The sequence below is a fragment of the Corvus hawaiiensis genome, chromosome 1 (genome assembly GCF_020740725.1).
Source record: "Corvus hawaiiensis isolate bCorHaw1 chromosome 1, bCorHaw1.pri.cur, whole genome shotgun sequence".
Classification (NCBI taxonomy): Eukaryota; Metazoa; Chordata; class Aves; order Passeriformes; family Corvidae; genus Corvus; species Corvus hawaiiensis.
In genome coordinates, this window is record NC_063213.1 from 47,726,823 (window position 1) to 47,748,125 (window position 21,303).

At 38.4% G+C, this 21,303-nt stretch overlaps 1 protein-coding gene across 1 annotated transcript in view; it reads right to left on the reverse strand.

Moving 5' to 3' along the window:
- Positions 1–21,303, reverse strand: part of STK31 (serine/threonine kinase 31) — a 25,360-nt gene continuing 4,057 nt past the window's right edge. Inside the window, 9 exon segments of the mRNA XM_048321249.1 lie at positions 1–62; positions 2,860–2,920; positions 6,420–6,549; positions 7,301–7,421; positions 7,423–7,478; positions 10,147–10,265; positions 15,857–15,910; positions 15,913–16,013; positions 16,865–16,979. Of these exon segments, the coding sequence (XP_048177206.1) occupies positions 6,433–6,549; positions 7,301–7,421; positions 7,423–7,478; positions 10,147–10,265; positions 15,857–15,910; positions 15,913–16,013; positions 16,865–16,979 (683 nt within the window). The 3' untranslated portion in view covers positions 1–62; positions 2,860–2,920; positions 6,420–6,432.

Consider the following 21,303-nt stretch of genomic DNA (forward strand, 5'->3'; position numbering starts at 1 on the left):
ACAATACCTACCTCAGGTGTTCCATCTTCTTTTATGCCAAATTCCTGGGTTTGAATGCAAAGCTGCAAATGAAAAGATATATAATACATGACACTGGTGGGTTTTCCCATTTAGTTTAACAAAAACCAAACATCAGTCAAGGAGATTCACCAGGTTCCAAATGAAAACAGATTGATATGAAAAGATGGCAAGGAAAGATTGTTTTCTAATTTTACAATAGGGTAAAACATGCAAGGGGCTCAAGTTTCCCTTACACAGAAACAAGAGGGGAAAAATAATGAAGAAACTTCTAGAGGTCAAAAGAAATAGGCTTTTTAAAATATGACTGAAAAGTCCATGCCCAAGTTGTATGGTAAAGAAATGCTGAGGGGTAAGCACACTCTGACAAATGTGAACTTTGTACTCATAAACCAAGTAAAATCCCCCCAGTCTTCACTATTGCCTAGAAGCACGTTATGAGTACATCATTTTCAGACACTGCCTGCAGGTTAAGCTGAATTTGGCTCTGTTCTGAGAGATTACATAAACAGCAAAAGGAAACATGTTTAGTCAGTGCTGGGCTCTTGGAACACAGATCAGCAGAGATCTTGGAAAAAATCACTGTCTCCATTTTAGAAGTGCCACTGCTATTGAATGAGGGAGAGCACAATTTCAGGTTCCCAACATGAAACTGGCAACTGCTGAACACAATACTGAGAATTTTCCATCAAATGATCGATGCAGCACGAAGTCTGAGCTGAACATCAGTTACATGTGGAGCAATCTGAAATTCAACTGGCAAACTTGGATGAGGTTCCCGAATGCCTATCTCTCTGCATTCCAGATACTCTCTTCAAGAATCAGTCATTTGTAAAACTGTCTTTGTTTCTTTTGGGGTTTTTTTGGTTGGTTTTGGTGGTTTTTTTTACATTTTCTTTTGTCCTCAGTTGTATGTGAAAAACCCTCTAGCACAGAGCAAGATCTGAATAATGGTAGCAAAAGTGTTCTAACTAAATCCTACCATGTTAATAATTTATAAACATCCATGATATCAAGCTACACATTAGTTAATCTATTCCATCACTCATTCATCCAAATAGAAAAATTACTTAATTTTAAGCAACTGCTCTCTAAATGGGGAATAAAACACAATGAAGAGTGACTTCTATATGAATCAGCTTCATCCTCTCAGCACAGTGGTTACTGTAATGGACAGTGGTTACTCATCACCTTGCAGTCCACATCTCTGTTAGGAATTGTTCTTAAAATGCGACAGCATTTAAGGAGAGGAGGATTTACTGAAGCCATTCTTGTAGAGATGATGGAACTGCCAGGATTTCCCGAGAAGACCTGCCCACATAGCTGGAGCTCCAGCTGGTACTCCCTGAACCAGTTCAAATATATGAATTGCTCATGCAAAATCGCTGCATGGGAACATGAGCACTTACTGGGTAGCTTGTGGCTTTTCAAATTTGGGAGATTTCCTGAGTTGTGGAGGCAGCAATACAGTGCCAGAAGACAGCAAGGAGGTGGAGGAGATGCTGCCCAACACACCACCTAACGCAGGAAAGTAGGCTGCTTTCTCCTCCCTAGCATACCATGCACTAAGAAACTATTAAATCTCATAAGGTGGCAAAGAATACAAATTTCAAAACTTCTCAAATTAAAAAGAAATATATAAATACAAAAAGACTTTCAGCAATATTTTGAAGAACTTCAGTTCTGCCAGCTTGCCTATTTTTTCTTCTCCACCTTTCTGCTTTTTACCTACTAATTGTTGTTTCCCCCCTCCTGGTTTACAACATATTTTGGGACTGTCTAATGTCAAAATAAAAGACAAGCCCTGAGATTCTATCCCCTTCCATGATGGCAGCCAGCACCGACTCTGGCCAGACTGGAGGAGACTAGTTTGCATATTGGTAGGAGTCCTTGGTAACACATCAGTGGCCAGCTCCATCCTTTTGTGATCACAGAGGAAGTAGGAGCACTGAGCAGTACTGACACCCTTACAGAGAAGGCCCAGACCTGATCCAGGCTGTGAACCATGGGTGAAACTTCCCTGGTCTGTCACATGAGCTGCTCATTTCAGCACAGCCCATACCTGCAGGGAGGTGTAACGTCTTCCTCAGCTCTTGTACTTTTCACAATTATACCATCTGTACCTAGAATCACCTGTCAGAAAAATCAGCTGTCAACAAGTAGTACAATTCCCTATGACAGCTGGAATTGAATTTTATGTGAAGTAAAAGAGGAAGTTTTTTATGTCATTTCAAAATCATTGTAATCATCAGACCGCATTAGGAATAGCAAAGTCTGTGTATAATTCTCATTCTGCTATTATACCAAGCAACAGTAATCTACTATACCGGGATTTAAACCAACTTCCACGTAACGGTTCTGGAGTTGAACATATTCTCAAATGCATATTTTACTCAGTCTCCTTTCTGGAAACCCAAGAGAATCTCTGAAAACCTAATCACTGAGAAAGGTGTTCCCTTTATTTAAGTGACAAGCCAAATGTTCTAGCCTTTTGCCTAACTTGTTTCCTAAGTCAAAGAGCTTTTTTAAATTTATTTTAATTAAGTGGTCACATACAAAAGTAACAGCGATGTCATTAATCTACCAGCAACACCAGGTTCCATAATTCATTCACTTTTTTCTCCCATAAGCAGGCATTTTCTTCATGTCACCTCATTATTCAAGAATCCTTTTCCCAATAGGTTTCCTTAGTACATCTCATTTTAAATCCCTCTTGGGAGCTTACTGCCCCTTTACAATGCTTAGAGGCAAAAGTGCAGGTTCCTTTTTTCCTTAAGCATCATCATCAGAATAATTAATGTGCAATCAAGCCAACAGCAGTGAAGATGAAGTAGTATTTACCTTCTTTAAACCTCTCTAAGGAATAGTGGGGAACCCTGAAAACTGGAACAGATGTTGACTTCTGTCAACAAGGAGAAGAGATACACATTATCAACAAAGTTAAAAGTAATGAGCACACCAGAAAGGGTTGGACAAAGCTGTTCAGGCAGTGAACAACACCTGTCACCAGAGGGAGTTAGTTAAAAGCACAGTGCCATGGCTGGAGACTGAAACAGAAAAGTCTGTGTACTTTTTTTTTCTTGATGGTTGGTTAGTGGAGTTATTTTGTTTTTTAAACCATTCAAGGTTGATCTAGGGGGCCTGTAAAACTTCCACATTGAAAGGCAAAAACTGAATTCAGAAAACACAAACTGTTCTACATAGTTACCGCTTACTTGGAAGAGACAGAATTAAAGTTTCGTAACAAATCTGAAAAAAACAGACCAAAATACCAACATTATAACACTTTTATACTGTCTCAAAGTTGTTCTTTTCAAACAGCTTCCACCTTAACTGGGCCTTGAAGCTTTTCACAGTTTTCTTAATAGATAATAAGTAGTTAATAACATGTCTTCTATTCAGCCATTCCTCCGCCTGGTTTTTTGAACTAGGAGGAAAAGAAAAAAAATCAGAAATTGTTAAATCTTTCCATTTTAATATTTTACTCAATGCATTAAAGAAACACCCTGGAGCCTATTTGAATTCAGCTTTTCAGGGTCTTTCCCCACAGAAGAGGAGTTTTATTGTGTTTCATTTTAATTACGTTAACAATCTTCTGAAAAACCAACATTCTCCTTAAAGCTCAATCCCCTTAAGCTACATAGTGCTGATTTGCCACAAATCTAGAGATTCCAGCTTTCACTGCTTTATTTTTTTAAGAAAGTATCTTTGTATTTAAATGTATGAAATGAAGCATTGGCTAAGGCAATGTACCACTGGGATTCTGAAGCTTTAACCCAACCAACCTCTCATCACCACTAGACTCCTAGAATTTTCTTCTAGAAAGATAAAGGAACATTTATCAAAAAGAAATGTGTCAGAAAGGGTTGCCTGTACAGATCAGTATGATAGAAATAAATAAGGCATAAGCTGACCTCAACACTGGCCAAGTATCTTTTCTGTATTATATACTTTGCTCACGGTGAACTTTATATATAAACTTTTATTTTAAGTACTCATAATTACTCCCTTCTATGCTTCATCATGCTCCTGGACTGAGTTAGAGAGAGAGAGAGTAAAGATTGAGAGTCATTCTCCATTTATACACACCCATGTTTAAGATGTAAAACCTTTACTGAGAAATTCCATTATTAATGGAAAAATTAATTTATCTGATTTTTCTCTCTCTTCTTACAGAGATTCTAAGAGGGAAGTTAGCAAGTCTAAGAGTTCATCTAAGAGTTTCAACAGAATAAAACTGCCTGGCACTTCTATGCAGAAGTTCAATTTCATATTCCACATGCTACTAAAGAGGTCTTTTTAAGGCTAGCACTGTTAAATAGATATGGAATATTAAAGCACACAACCATTGAGAGTCACTGGTTTTATCACCGAGAGCATTCACAAGCAGGCTAAACTACTGGGTTTTTGTTAGTATGACATCAAAGGACGGGTGCAACGTTTACGGAAGTGGCCATTCTCTGGCACAGCAGGGACTCTCATTGCAGAGACAATGAAAGTACCTCAGAGTCAGCAAAAGAGAATGGAGGAAAAGTTTACTGGAAAACGTAAAAAACTGAGAAAGGCTAACACCAGCACAGGAAAAGAATACCAGTAAGTTAAGAACACTTGTCCCATGCAAAATAAAAGGGATGAAAAACTGTAAATCTCTTCAAACTGGAAAAAGGGAATTTATGAATACACGTGGACCCAGAGAGACAATCCCATTATTCCAAACAGAATTTTCACCTGTATTTCAGCACATGCACCAAAACCTGGTAAAGCTCAAAGAAAGCTTCTCAGCACATAGAGAGGGAAGAACCAGTTTTCCCAATATTTCTTAGTTAAGCCCACTCAACCTTTTCAAGAATTTCATCCTCATCCCCACTGCAAACCTCTTCCTCGGAATCAGAAGATGCTTCTGGCATCAAGTTACCACACTTCAAAGAGCAGAAAGGCAAAAAAAAAAAAAAAAAAAACAAACCCACCCAAGCAATCAGCCTTGCAATTGAAAATAAAAAGTTAGCAATCAGACAGCAAAAACAAGCAAGAAATGCAAAGAGTTCAACCTACGGGAAATATAATCAGGATTCATGTCAGATCTCACCTCACACTTAAGTAATGTAACAATTTCTAGAACTAACAGATTTGAGAATCACTAGGCAAAAATAAAGTTAAGCATTCCCTTGATTGGTTTTTATTTTCCTAACCTCATTTTGCTTTTTATCGAAAAATGAAACAGTAGAAGAATCAAAATCCTTCTCCTATTGATTTTCATGTCAAAAATCAACATGTGCTGCCCACGCAGTGGTACATAAGATTTCCATTCCTCTATGGTACCGCCTGAGATGAAGACACATCCTGGGATCTATTTCACAGTTTATCAAGTGTGGCATGAGGTTAAAGATTTCACCAGGAAACCATAAGTATTTTCATAAAAGTCAGAAATAACTTCAAGTTATAGAATGTAGAAAGGGACAAAGAAAAATCAGTAAGATCAGCTTACAATTACACTGAATATTGTTTTTAGCAAAGTTTGTTGCTCATATCTGCAGAAGAAGAGATATTACACTGGCAACCAGAATTAAAATAGAAATATGGTCCTGTATTTAGCATGCAAGATACACAGTCATAAGACAAACCTGCAAACCCCACCTTGTTCATTTACCTATCAAACTTGTGTATTCCAGTAAATATTGTGAAAATTTTTGATTGTCTTAACCTTAAAGGAACTAAAAATAAAACTTGAGCAGTGAGTTCAGACAATGTTGCTCCCGAAAACCTGGAGATGCATGCTGGGAAGGATTCATACCGGCTCGGAAAATTTCCTTGACTGTCACTGACCCGTTTCCTGTTGTATAGCTTTTCATAGATGTTACAGTAGATGAATTTGAATTCAGGAAGAGGAGTATGTGTCTAAAATAAAGAGAAGGGAAACACTTCAAACAAGCATTTCCTCTACACAATTGCTCACCCCATGTTTTAAAGGAGGTAGAAGTTAAATTGCAACAGAAAAATTGCATAGCAAAAGTTGAAGTGACTAAGAAGGATAAATGAAAATTTCCACCTTGACCTACCAGCCGGTGCTCTACCAATCCATACCAAATTTCTGTACTTTTCCTGTACCTATGAAGCTTTTGCAGGAAAGTTCAGATTTGAAATAAGTAAACCAAAGTTGTCACTATGTTAACAAACTTCAGCCATGATTCTACATGCAGAATACCACTCTGAATCACAATCACAGAAACCCACCTGCATGTTTGTTTGTCCCCTCTAATAACTAACATGATTATAAACAGCTGTAAGTAATTATATTCATTAACATTATACTCCACTCTAATGCTCTGGGTACAATGAAATGCAAGAGCAGAAAATTTATTCACTATGAGAGGGCACAACCCTTGTGATTATGTACAACTCACAGGAGCAGGGAAGTCATGCTGACACAGAACATTTACGTGGAATAGTGACAAGAAGGAGATCGAGCAAACTGGGCCTGCAGGAATGGAGAAGCAGCAGCTGACAGTCTTTCCAGGAAGATTGAGTCCTAAACTGAGAAAGAACATAGATATTAAGCACAGAGATAGGAAAGTCTCAAAGTTACCTCCCTACTTTGTGCTTTCCTTACAAGCTAAACTCAATGAATGGTAATCCACTTGCACCATGCACCTCCTTTTAAGACAAATAACCTGCACCCAACTTCAATGCTCCAGACCTCCTACAACTCAGACTGAGACAGAGCATCAGAATGCTATTGCAGAATGGTGTGTGCTTTATTTGTATAAATTCTCCACACTCCGTGTTTCAATGAGGAAGAAAATCTATATACTTGTCTGCAGCCTGTACCTACATCACATCCAGTCAGATTGGCTGCTCTTTACAGTAGTCTTTCATCACCACCTTCAGCAACATTTTTGAACTAGAACCTTTTAAAATCTGAAATCTTTCTATCCAAAAGACACTTGAAAGGACTAATTAAAGCATTTCAGTCACAAAACCGAGATGGAAGAGCACACCCAAAATAATACTTGCATAAAAGTACTGACATCTGTGTTTTCTTTTGACATCTTTTGTGTAAACTCCAGCTCATTGCACCAAGAATAAAGGAAAATTCACACTCTATTCCTCAATGCATTACCTTTCCCTCTGTATTGAGAAACTGAGATTTAGAGCCATTGTTCATAAGCACAATCTCCCTGCCACAGACAGTTGTCCCTACTAATGCCTATTCCTCACAAACTCGGATAGACAGTGTCATGTTTCATCATTTTCACCAACAAGAAAGAAAGATTGTTCATCTTACCTGTAAGATGTCACTGAACCAGTCAGCAAGAATTTGCAGAGTTTCGCCCATATTGTTTCTGACACAAATTAATTTCTTTGCTTTAATGCCCTTCCACTCAAAGAACTGTTGAAATACCTCCTGAGTCATCTGCTTCAGAATCGTGACCATACATCACCTCCAGAGAAGCTGTCAGCTCCTGTGTGTCAAGTGAATCAAACAAAAACAAGTTTGCATACCTGATGAATCCTGTGACCACATATGACCTACTAAAATCAAGATTAATTTAACACAGAAAAAGTTAGCACTATCTGGTGGTGTAAAATTACTTTTACTACAGAAGTCTCTTTCTATATCCAGTGAAGTATATTTTACTTTATTTTACATTCCACTTTCCTGTGAAATCAAGTGCCAGTATGTCTACTAGAAAATGCAACAAAGAAAAAAGTCTCACGCAGAGATCATTGACTCTGATTTTTAAACTGAAAGCATGGAAGAAAAATACACCACAAAAAGCTTAACAGCTCCTAAGAACTTATTAGTATTCTCATTACTTCTCCCCAGTGGACTTTAAAGTCATACTCATCAAGATAAAGAGACAAATGGGGTTCAGTTTCTAATGCTCCTCAGAGAGCTGCTCAAACTCAGAAAAAAAATCAAAAAATTAATTCAGAAACCAAAGTGAATTTGTACTGAGAAACATGGTGAGCAGCCAAGGAATGTTTCTGAATTAAAGCCTTTTGACCCTTAAAATGCAGAGGTAAGAGCAACCAAGTAGAATACCAAGTAAAATGACTGACACCACCACCAGAGGCTGGACCAGCAGTGGCCTCCCCTTTCTGAGGGCTGCAGGTACTGTGGAGATGAGGAAGTGAGTTTAACCAGTTTTGTAGAACTATGCATGATGATGCCACAACCTGAACTGGCACTACAAACACACCACAGCAAAAGTTCAGATTGGGGTCAAAATAATAAGAATTTCCTCACATTATATTTACTAAATACAGTGACCGGAAAAAAAAAAAAGCCAACAGTATTTTATAAAAATTATAAACCTACTTTCATAACAATAGCTGCTACAATGAGCAGTATTCATTCCATACAATCAGCTGTTTAAACAGCAATTTCCAACTGAGCCAAGTGGCATGAGCTTTGTACAAATATGCTTCCCTATAAGTAAGTACCAGGAAGAGGTTTGTGCTGTATTTAGAGAGACTATTTAAATCAGTCAAGTTCACAACAGAATCTCCTTGCATTATTTTGAATAGCTGGGATTCAATACACCAGGAGACACATGGGTAGAAAATGGCAAGGCAAGGTAAAAGCCAGGTTCAAATGGAACACTCTGAAGGAGAGAGAAAAAAATCACCCCTTTTAACAGCAGCCAAAAGTGGGTAATAGAGCAGAGAAAAGTGATCAGTAACAGTTTCATATCCAATATCACACTCTCTTTACAAAAATAATAGCACTGGTCACACCAGAAGAGTATCTGCATGTATTCCATCAGGCTGTCCTCGAGGAAGGAATCCTGTAAGTTATGTCCTATTTCTTCCCGTTTATTTTTCATACTATAAACACAGTTCTCTAAAACACTAGCAATTTCACAAGCACGTGGATGCAGAAGCAGTTTCCAGCTCCTATCAGACAGGACCATCAACACCATTAAGCTAAAGCTCAAAATTCAATCAACACACCTACTAGCAGCATTTCAGTACCTCTTCAAATATTTTCAAAACACTCTTAAAATTTCACTGCTATACAATTAGCTAAAAGATGCTTAATGCCTACCACCTAGTGGATTCACACAGCATAACCTTCGAGCATGCACACAGAAAAAAAATACCCAAACCAACTATAAACCAGAAAAAAAACCTACAAACCACATGCCACAAGTTTTTTCTCCATCTGAAGGAGCAGGGTGCTCACAGAGCACCAGCAATAAAGAGCCACGGAATGCTACCTACCCAGTATCTTTTCCAATTTGATACCAATCTGTATATCAGACCATTAAAAAAAAAATGTGTATCAAACATTTTTTTAATGGCATTGAAAAATAATTCTGTTGGCAATTGAATAACTCCATGAAAATTTGAATGCTTCAATTCATTACTGCTGCTCCAACCTTACACAGACTTATGTGCAGACCGTAATCTTGGTGATCATTCATAAGAATGCAATCTCATATATGTGCGGATTAATAAGTCTCTGGAATTTGTACAGACAAAGTGCCCAACTACTGACCAAACATCACCTTCTGCACATACACTTGCCCAGTCAAAATTAAGGGAAATAATATTGCTGAGGTAAAAAAGAAGAAAATTAATTATTTCTAAAAGCAAAGGCCAGTAAAATTGTTATTGGCAAAGTCCTCTGCAAAAGTTCTTACTGCTGCTATGGAGCCTGTTTCCCCATCTATATCCTTACCTTCTGTTTTGGGTTGGCTGGGAGGGAAAGAGGCTCTTGGTAGGGAAGAGATCATCCAACCAACCAACACACTACCACAATTTACAGGATAACTGCATTGACCTTTTAATTGTGGGTTCTCTCATTAACACTCGACTTCTAAATATTCTGCGCTTTGTGAAGTCTTGTTAGTCACCAAACACAGTACCATAAAAGAAAAGCTGTTGCTCAAATCCAGGATCTAGATAATAATCTACCTCTGGAAACAAAACCTATAGGAGACCAGGATCAAAAGTTCTATTAAGAACCACAGCTGTCAGCTGTAGAGCTTCACTTGGAAGTGTAACCTAAAGCTTCATCTGCTGCTGCCGGGTCTCCAACCATAAAATGTTTCCCATTGAAGAAACACCCTCAACAGGTTCTCAGTGTTTCAAAATCAATACTGATCAGAGCAGCCTCCTCACCTGTAACACTCTTGAGTGCTCAGAGAGGGGCAGTTGATCCACCTCCGAAATTAATTCTGTCGCTACTGAGTACAAGTTCTGCTGCACCTCATCTCACTTGATAATCAATTCATCTCTTTCTTCTTAAACAGAAGGAAAAGCAAGTCAGCAACTCTCACCCAAAGAACGTAGAAACTGATACCAAAAAAGCATTAATCCTTGTGAAGTATGCATAACACAATACATGCCTGACAAGAAATTAGTGAAAAAGCAAATTTTTTTAACCTCTACTCCTATGACATGACTGCCTTGCTTCACAGAGTAAAAACATGACTACATGATCAGACAGCTAAAGGAAGAGTTTCTGCATGACTGCTGATAACAGTGGGAGTCTTAACTGCCACTGAAAATATAAAATGTCCTAGTTGTGCTTCAGTTTTTGATTATATTACAGAATTTAGAATTTGGATTATCCACACTTCCATACATTTGAAATAACATCCACAAAGCCAGACTGCAAAGGATTTCTTGCTGGAAAAGAATTCTCTAGAATAAAAAAAGTCTTGCCTTCTAGCAGGAAAAGTAGGTAGCCTGTGAACTCCCTACTGATTATCTGCAGAAAGATCATTAAACTAAAGATCATTTTCTAGAAACAAAACAAAAAGCTTCATTGAATGACTGTCAGGATTAGTTAGAAGAACCCCATATTCCTATCAGACAAGGTACCTATCAGACTCAGCAAATCAAATCTTTTGAAATGGATCAAGTTAAGAATCCACACTCAGAAACAGCAACATTCTTTCCACTGTGACTTAACCCAACATGCCCACAGCAATATGAAAATATATATGAACATGGAAGACCAAGCTACAGTTTTACAGACTTGCTGTAAAGATTTGCTGCCATCTCCAAAAATAAAAAGGTAAGTAAAATGGTTAAAGTACCTCTAACACACTGTCCTGGCATGTGTTCTCTTCCCTACCACACACACACACATGCCCCTCAAAATCTTGGAAAGTCTGGCGTGGAGGGCAATTAGTGAGGAAACAGGACACAACAGAAGAGTTAACATGGCATTAATACCAGTTTCACATGGAGCCAAAGAACAATCAAATTAACATCTCCTACTAACAAGCAATATGTAATATAAATGTTTCTGCAGATACATTTGAAATAAATATATAAAAACACAGGTTAAAAGTGTTTTTAAATTTAGTTTATCTAGTGAAATCTTTAAAATGGACTTCATCAGGAATTTTTAAATATCAATGAAAGCTTGACTAGAAACCTTTTACCTGTAACAAACAAAGGGCAGAATAAGATGCAGTGGTTGGAAATTGAAAGACGGACAAACTCCAACTAAAAATAAATCCCCAAGTTGTAGCACAGATTGCTTTCTTTAAGTACTTAGATTAGCAATTGAACAGTTGCTGTGATTCAGCCAGACATTAATGGGCTGGATTACAAAAACCAGTGGATTAAGTTCTACAATAGCAGGTGAACAGAATTTATTGCTTCAACGTTTAAAAATATGAAACAACAACAGAAAAGATTTAATAAGCACTCCTGCATTTTTGGGAATCTCTGGTGACCAAAAGCACACACTTTTGTTATAGACTTCAGGCGGTTTTTCCTGTGTAAGACAAGAGCTACTTTGAAAAAAAATTACTGTAGCTCACTGCATTAAAAATAATAAAAACCCCATCTCATGAAGAATACTTTCCAAGACAAGATATCTGCAGGATATTTCAAAAATTAGAGCAATAGAAACTTAATGTAGCAGAAGATTCAACCAGGCAACCAAAATCCAGTTAATACCAATTCAAGCACTAGAGAAAATTTAACAGTCTACACATGACTAAATGAAAATCCAGGAGCTCAACAGATGGCTTGGGAGCCACTGGACAAATCTCCTTCCAGCCTGTGTACATGAGACAGTTCATGGCTCAGATAATGCCCATTAACTGCACAGAGCATTAAGTACACAGGCAGCATTTTAACAGTCTGCTTTATGAAGATGCAAGCTCTTCACGCTTGCAAACAGTAGAATTAAATTCCTTTAAAACAGGCTAGAGGCTTCTCAAACTGCAAAATTTAGTTTATTAAAGAAAAACCCACAACAACAACAAAAACCACCATGCAAACAACCCCACACAAACAACCACCAGAGACAGTCATACCACCTTCCAAGCTAGCTTACCACCATGTTTCTGATAACTATAGCAATGCTTATGAAAGTCCACAAGAGCAGGTTTTGTCTCCCTTTAGTGCAAGGTACTATTTTGCAGTATACAGAATGCTAAAGCTAGGTCTGGCATCAACTTGCATCCTTAAATGGTTCAAATTATCCCACCCTCCCCCACTTTCTAATTCTGATGAGCAACTGAAGAGTTCCCCTTTTTTAAACATTAGCATGAATATTTTTTTAATTCTTCCCACAAAAAAAAAAAAAAGCTGAATATGTACACTACAGTCTCCAATAAGTTTCAAAATTGAAATCACAAATTAGCAGACACATCCACATAAAACAAGCTATAGTGTCTGAAAAGTCAGTATGTATATTACACCCTATTACTATGAGTATCTACTTGACCTGCAATCAAGGGAACTTCTAATTACCCCTGCTTTTTCATCTGTGAAGCTGCCATCCTCTCAGCAACATTTCATGGGAGAGCTGGTAAAGTGGTCAGCACCATTACATTTCTCTTTGGACACTGAATTTACATCAAATTCTATCCGTTTTGAAATTATTTTTAAGCATTTCCACTCCAGAAGAACGATCTTTGTTATTTTCGTACACACCATGTCCCAGTGATATCCCAGTCCACTGATTATCTCCTTATGTTTCCAAGACACACGTTATATAAATACTTTATTAAGAACAAATGTTCCAGTCACTCATCTTTATTTTTGGGACAGTATCCAGGAGAGGCACAGTTAAACCAACATAAACCAACTAAGAAAGTACAGGCAACGACAACTGAAATAATGCCATTTGCACTCAAACTTTATTGGATTTACTCACACCTGTGACAGTTGTTTGGCATGCACCAGGTTTCCCCAAGGCAAGATGTTCAGTTCCAAGAGCTTCAAAACAAGTGAGGTTTGTGACAGTGAGAGAGGGCACCAGCACTTTGGGGATCTTGAAGGAAGAGTACATTGCTTAGGCAACTGAACAGAAGATTTAACTCAGTAAAGCCAATTTTGACAGGTTGACAGATTAGGCAGAATTAAACAGTCTGCTTCAGTTTAATAGCCAGCTATCTCATCCATCTGTTTGGGTTCACTGGGCTTCCTGTACAATGAATTTGCATGAACTTCATTTTAAGTGAGCTGGAAACAAAATCAGTGGCATCATCACACTTGGTTGCACTATCAAAAGTATTTGCTCACCTACCTACAGTCAGTATCGTTTAAGTGGGTATGACAGGCAAAATACTAAACATACCTTTTTACTGTGTGCATCTTGGACATTTCTTCTGTTTGTAAATACCATAGCCAAGATTCTGTGGGATGGTACAACACAGAAAATAGATCCTTAAAAATTACTCTCAGCAAAATAAAAAGTTGAATCACTACACTGTGCGTTAAAACAGGACAACTTTTGTGGCTCCACAGCTGTAGCACGATGCCAGAAAGACTTGTGTTCTGTATCCTTCACTTACCAAACATTTCAAAATACTTAGAACAAATCCCACAAGAGTTTTAAAATGGCCTGCTTCCAGCTGCTACTTAGTCATCTTGAAAACTGCATTAATTCTGCAGGGAGCTCTACACTTCCACACTCATTACCACTTGCATACCCTTTGCGGCACTCAGGCACTCTGGGGGACACCTGACATTCAGCAGAACTCCTGTCTTCTTCATTGTTCCTCATTTAGAATATTTGTGAGATTGCTATGATAACTTCCCCACTTCAGATAGCAGGATTTCTTTTTTTTTACAACGGCATATTCTTGAAAAAGTCAGAGGATTTCATGTCACCATTCATTTGCACCTTAGCTTAGGCAACCAGGAATAATGTCAGAATGGGTGAGGAGATGGGGTGAGGGCTGTGGTGTTCCTGAATAAAAATAGTTTTCAAACCACACGAGGCCACACACTGTCAACACAAAACAAGAGGACTACACAAATACATGTGGAGCTACGAGAAGCATCAAAGTGCTGTAAGCTCCTTTCAGCAGCATTTCAAGTATTTTGGCGTGTAAGACACAATGCGTCATGCAGACATGACTTCAGTGTTAGCACAATTGAAACAGGTGTCAGTGTCCAGACTGTCTAATACTTCAACAATTTAGTACATCACTCAAGGAGTCTTCAAGAATAAAAGCCCTTTACATGATGTTTATCATGGAATGCTACTTGTTGGGATTGAGAACACAAAAAAAAAGGAAAAAAAAAAAGCAAACCCAAAAGCACAACCCCAAAACACCTCACACACACCGTCACCAGAACGGCACCAAAGAAACTATCTCCTCTATCAAATGAATGACCTTGAGACTCCCCAGTCACACCACTGAATCTGCATCTGTTCTAACTCTGATCTGCATTAACAATTTTCTTTCCCTTTATCTCCAACCCAACTGAGTCAAAGCCAAACTGGGCAATGGGGTGAGAACAAATGCCAAGACAGCTTTGCTTTACTTGTGGACTGTTTAACATGGCTTATGGACCCCACTGAGCTAAATCGCCCTCGTGATCTCCAGAAAACTGCAACTGCTACTATTTCACGTGGCATCAGTAAAGTTGTTTAAAGTCAATCCCTAAACAGCCCTGTCTCACAACCTAGCTATTCTTCTACGCACTACTCCCCCACACAGGATGCAACACTAAAAATGCACCTGCTTGTTAACACTTACCTTAATGTTACCAAGTTTAAACAATGAAATTGGGGCTTAGCAAAAAAAATAATTTCTTTTTTCCAATAGCAATCAAATGTATGTCATGCTCTAGATGTTTTCCCTTCACAAGCAACAAAACCAGAATTTACTTGGGTTGTCCTCGTAGCTCATTATTTTCTAGTCCGCTTCACAAGCTGTTAAATTCAGTATAAAACAGCAAAGCTTCTTAAGCAAACACATTTAAAGTGGGTTAGGTTATAGCTGAAAATAGCCAAACGTATTCGCTGTCATTCTCCCAAATGCACAACTACCATCCCTTCCCTGCCTTTCCACGGCCCCTGCCACAGACGGGGGAACCACTCTGCTCCCGACAGCAGCCCAGCCCCATCCTTACCACACCGCTATGCAGCACACGCCGGCAGCTTTCTTCAGGTCTGTGCCTCCAGAGAAGTTGCACTAGATGGCAGCTTCCCCCTGTACAAATCCATCTTCCCATCCCACCTCATTCCCAGCCCGCTCCCCCCGCGCTTCCCCATAGGAGGGGAGCACACACGAAGTGGTGGCATTGTGCTTTTGAGGACAGGCACTGAAGCTGCGCAGCTGAAGCGGTTTCTAACTGTTGCAGAACAGAAACCTTTTAGTTACCTTGTTCTGATTTCCTTATATTTCTTTACAAAAGAAAGGGCATCAAGAAGTCTAGGTTTAACACACACAAAAAATAAAACTGCACAAATACATCGGTTGTGGCAAAGGTAGCAAAGCTTTTGATGTTATCTAGCAAAGGACAGATGTTTTCATGCTGTGCGGATGCTGTCTGGTTACACTTATAAAACCAAAATAATGTCAATAGCCGTTAAATTCTGGTTTCTAAAAAAAACAATAATTCCAACATACCACATTTCTGCATAATTAAATCCTCTTTTGAGTTAAGTCATACTCTAAGTCTTGTGCAATTTTTCCAAGGAACACAGAACAGTGAGACAAATTTTTGTAACCACTTTTATGGCTTGTGAGAACTGCTCCCCAAAACAATTGTTCTTATTTGTGGTGCCTAAGTTGTAAGGAGGAAACAACATTTTGCCGTGATTTTTTTTTCCACAACTCAAGCAGTTTAAAAATTAACTCTATTCAGGCCCCTTTGAACTTACAGATTTTCAGATAACACCTGTCATGTTAATAATTTAGTTTCTTTCAAAAGGTAGCAGCAGCAATTTGTCTCATGCAGCTGTTAAATAATTTCTTTTTCTTTTTCTTTTTTTTTTAAAGCAATGAGGAAGCACCAAAAATACATTCATTATGCCTCAGTATTGTCCAGGTTGTACATGGCAATTCCCTCCTGCCCCTAATTACACTTTTGTCCTATTTCCTGTCTTGGTAATTTCTTTAACTCATCTTTCACACACACATATTCCAGTATACACTTTCCCTCTTAAAGGAGCTGATGGTCACTTCTATTTCAAGTCTCTTCCCACTGCACTTTTGTCTCTTCTTTTAAAACTAGCAAAGTGATTTGGGCTACCCAAAGAGATACACCTCTCACAGCAATACAAACACCCAAGGAACTCTGACTACCCAGTTACTTCTAGCAAGTAGATGCATTTACTAATTAGCATCTTCCTTGGAGATAGAGTTGAAAGCTCTTCTAGTAAAGGGGCAGAAGGGAACCGAAGTCATCTGATAAGCGCTGAGAGGCAGATAATGCAAATTCCAAAACGAGCTGACAAAAAAATCAGGTTTCAGCCATGCTTTTGGGAAATACTCCCCTCTCCATACATGCAACACTGTATTTTTCTTAGAAAACTAAGAAAATTAAACTTCTGGGAAACAAAAAAGCAGGCATGGCTTCAAGAGATAAGCAAGGCAATGATTAATAGTCCAATTTTAGAAAAAAAACCCCATACCTAGATTTTATCGATGCTTTCACCCTAACAGCCAAAATTCTCATTTTTATTTTAATATAAGTATGTAGGGTTTGTTCAAAGCTTTCAGCAGTTTTCTTAGATGCTTCCTTCTCTATGAATTATTTATCATTTTTGGAGCAGCATTTCAACAAAGTCAGGGAAAGATACATCAAGAGTCACAAGAGCCAACCAGCCCTACTAACACACAGACCACAGTCTAGACTTTTGAAAACTAGAGATAAACACACACAGAGCTCGCCCTCCTCAAAATATTAACAAAATGCCTACAAAGACATACAAACCAATGAGAATAATTTTATTTTCTTTAATAGTTTTGTAAAGGTTAATGGTTAATTTCCTTCCTCTCATTTCAGCACTGCATTTCTCCAACTACTCCCCATTTGCTAGCAAGTCTCCAGAAAACATGGAATTTTTTCTTCCCCGGCTGAAAATTCCCACCCATTAGTTCAGGGATATCAAGTCCAGGGCCTCATTAAACTCCTCACTTCCATCACTGCCACACGTCAAAGTGGTGCAGCAAAACTCTCACTCTGTGTACAGCCAGCCTGACGTTCCTACAAGGAATATTCTTACAACAAAATAAGGAATATTCTTGACCCAAGAAAAAGCCCAAACACCACATCAGGCTATATCCCTCAAGGGGCAACCTAAATTTAAAAACTCTTGCTCTCATTCCACAGAGATGTTTTTATAAAGTCCCCTTTAGGTATTGAAACAGTCTTTAAATGTTGTTAGCCTTTCAGGCTCACTTATATGATATTAGAACAAACAACAAAACCAAGAATGCCAACAGAAAAACAAACACACAAAACAAAAAAAGTAGAAGGATTTAAATAATTTTGTATTTTCAGATGTGCATCCAAAGTCTTATGATGGCACTTTAAGTACCACTCAAAGCTGCCACCACCATCACAAATCACCCTTCTCAAATAAATCATTGCCTACCATAGTGTTTTTAGCAGTGAGCAAATATTTTCTCACTTAAGAGATTATCCACAACCTTTTCATTCAAAGTAATTTAATTGCATTCAAAACAAAATAGTAATTAAAATTTGTAGAAAACAGTCTTTTCAAAACATCATCAGACTGTGTGTAAGATTTCCTTCTATCCTAATATTTTTTCTTAGCTGCAAACATTTGTTCTGTGGCAATTTAGTTTGCACAGAAGTGCACAAACATTGTATCTTCAGTGGATGGAGGATCCATGCAATGACAGTCTGGTTTATGTAGAAACATAGATGTTCTAGGAAAAGTTAAGCAGATAGCCAAGTTGGTTATGACTAGTTTTAGTCTGCAAGAAAAAGAAACAGTTGAGTGCAAGTTCAGGTTTGGGGGATGCCAAAGGGATTTACACAGAGGCAGATTTTCCTTTCATATCTGTTGTTTGTAAAACATTTTTCTGAATTCATGCAAACATAACATCTTTTCACACAATCTCTTCATATTCCTGCTGTTTATCACACTTTAAATCATTCACAGCCTTTTTAGCCATATCACTAACTATTAGTAAGTACTGTGCTTCTCAGATAATGCCAGGAAAGAAACAAAAGCATCCATTTTATTAGGCAGAAGCTAAGGAAATACTCTAAAATTCCACAGCATTCTGTGATGCTTAAGAATTCTTAGCCAAACACACAGAAATCTGTTTTTCCCCCTATTTAGGGAAAAAGAAAAAGCCAGGCAAAGATTACATCCTTACACAAAAGCACATTTTTAATCACAAAGTGATTCCATGGTAAAACTGAACACCTACATCCAAGCCAGAAGCTGCGTCAAGTGTGGTGGCAGGCCAGTACATACACCAAGTGGACTGCAAAATATGTGCTAACACACTGTGACTGCATCTCCTGGACCAGGGCAAGACAAGTGTTCACTCAACCAGCTTAATCCTTCTGTGTTCCAAACAGCAATCCACAGCTGAACTGCAGTATGATGAGACACAACACAGAGGTATCAGAAACACTCGCAGTGAGGAGTGTCCACTTTGCATTTCCCCATACCTGAAGTTTACATTCAGCTCTTGAACCTTCAGTTCTAGCTCCTTCTCCCTCTGCAAAAGATTTACACTCTCCCTTCTGAGAACTTGTTTCTCTTCAGACAACTTCTGATCTGGTGTTTGTGTGCCAACCTGGTCTCTGGCACTGAGGTAGAAGCTAGCATCTTTTCCTTTTAAAAACTAAATCAAGAATAATTAATTTTAAAAATACGTAATTTACAGAAAACCCTTTGTGTTTTCCCAGTCACTAACTCAGAAGTCTTTTTCATCCACAAACTGTCTAACAATACACTTATATCTTAAAATACACACTTATAATACAAGATCTGGAAAAGTCAAGGTCCTTTGTAGCTCAAATCTCCCATCTAGTAAATAAACCAAAGCACATCAGGGTTAGTGTGTGGGATCTCTACCCTAAAAGTTGTTTCTGTAACAAAAAAGAGTGATGTGAAGCAATCTGAGTACTGTGACGATACTATAAACTACCAAAACTCCACTACACCCCACATGGACTCCATCCTCACCTGTATGGCTTTGGTTACATCCCAGCTTGTTTCCTTCTCAGGCATGCCAGCCCAAAAATGTCTGTGATGTGCAAAACATACAGAAATGGAACAGAAAGTCTGCTGGCTGCTGCCTGCTCAGGCTAGTCAGGGCAGCTTTGTACGTAAAAGTATCTCAACACAGTGCATCAAAAATAACCCCAAAAGCCCTCTTCCTTTTTTAAAATCAGATTCACAGCACAACTGTAACTCAAAAAACAGAGTATCATAATAATTCAGTATGAGGCATTTTACTATAAATTTAGACTACTTTGAAGAGCACCTAGTTTCATATTAGTATTTGTTAATAGCACAGACTTGCCTAAATGATCTAACTTTAAACCAGAATTGGAAACTGTGCTGGTATGTGGAAGGGTGTGCCCGCAGGTGATTCATTAAAATTTTCAAGAAGCTCAAATTATGGAACATTAGCAAATTCTAAACAAGTGTTTTTGGAGAACACCATACTCCTTACACCATCTCAACTTTATGAATGCCAAGTACCGTTTTTCCCACCCACAAGCATTTTCCTCAGCAGCCTGTTGCCATGGCAATCCTAGCAACTGCAGGACAAGTCTCTTTAAAAAGATTTCTGACAACAGCTGTATCTGCCAACTTAGCAGCACCTCTTGTCAATGTAATTACGAGTTGCAGAGAAACCGTTATCCCCTAAAGCTTGCTTCAAACTGCGATAGCTGGCTTTATTTCATATAAGCACACATTGTTACATTCCCACCCAACTAAATCACCATAATATGTCTGTCCTGGTAGGCAAGTATGCTTTTACAATCCATATTTGTGTCCAGTGAGTTTTTAATAGAGATAAATAAAGAGGGGAGAGATACAAAAAGCCGCAAGGACAAGCCTGTGGAAATTACACAGATGCTAAAATAAGCATCACTGCATTGCCTATCACTGCAAAGTCTGACTAGAGGCCTAATGTCCTACAATCTTGACTTTCAACTAAGCTTCTGTGACCAAGGGAGGACTTCTTTTCCTCAGAAGGGGAAGAAGCAGAAGTACTTTGTTTTCTGGGCACCAAAAGAACTTGGGTCAGCCAGAAATAGACCTGAGGCAAATCATACTCTAAAAATCACTTTCCCAGCACAACCTGAACCATTTTTGACAAAACCATTTAATTTCTAGAGTATGTTCATGGCAACAGATCAGACAGTCCTTCCCAGCCTGCTCTGCTTTCAGTTAAACAGACAACTCCTCGAGGGAACACTGCGCCGGTATTTGCAAACATCTGCTACATGTCGTGTGATCTAAATGCTTTAAAACTTGTTACTCACCTGGTCACACATGTTTAAGTTCAGATCAGCTGGTATCTGCAGTGCCCAGAGCCTGTACTTCTCATCAACACTCGGACATCACAAGTTTGGTGGAATTTTAAATATGTTTAGTCTATTCAGAATTTAAGATTTTCCACAGTTGCCTGATACTGCTTAGTAAGATAATATACAAATCAGCAGAGATTATGCAAACCTCTTACAGAAATGTGCACTGACAACTACTAGAATATAAGCATGCTGCAGAGATCAGAATCTTCCATACTAAGGCCAGATACCCTTCAGAGGAAGGAACTGAGAGGAATCTCTTACACTGGCATTTGTCTAAAAGCTTAGTGACAAAACTTTAAGTAACAGAACAGATCTCTGCTGGCAATTTTTTTCTATAAAGGCTACAATTAAGAAGCAGTGTAGAAGACTTTCTTCATGACCTGCAGTGTAGTCTAATGTTTCCATGCCAAACAGCCTGCCTAGACAGTAACATTTTAAGTAGGAACTACTAGCCCTCTGCATCAGTCTCCTAATGCTGATTAGCAGCTCTTTTAGGTCATTTCCATCAGTGCTAACATGTCACACAAAGCCTAC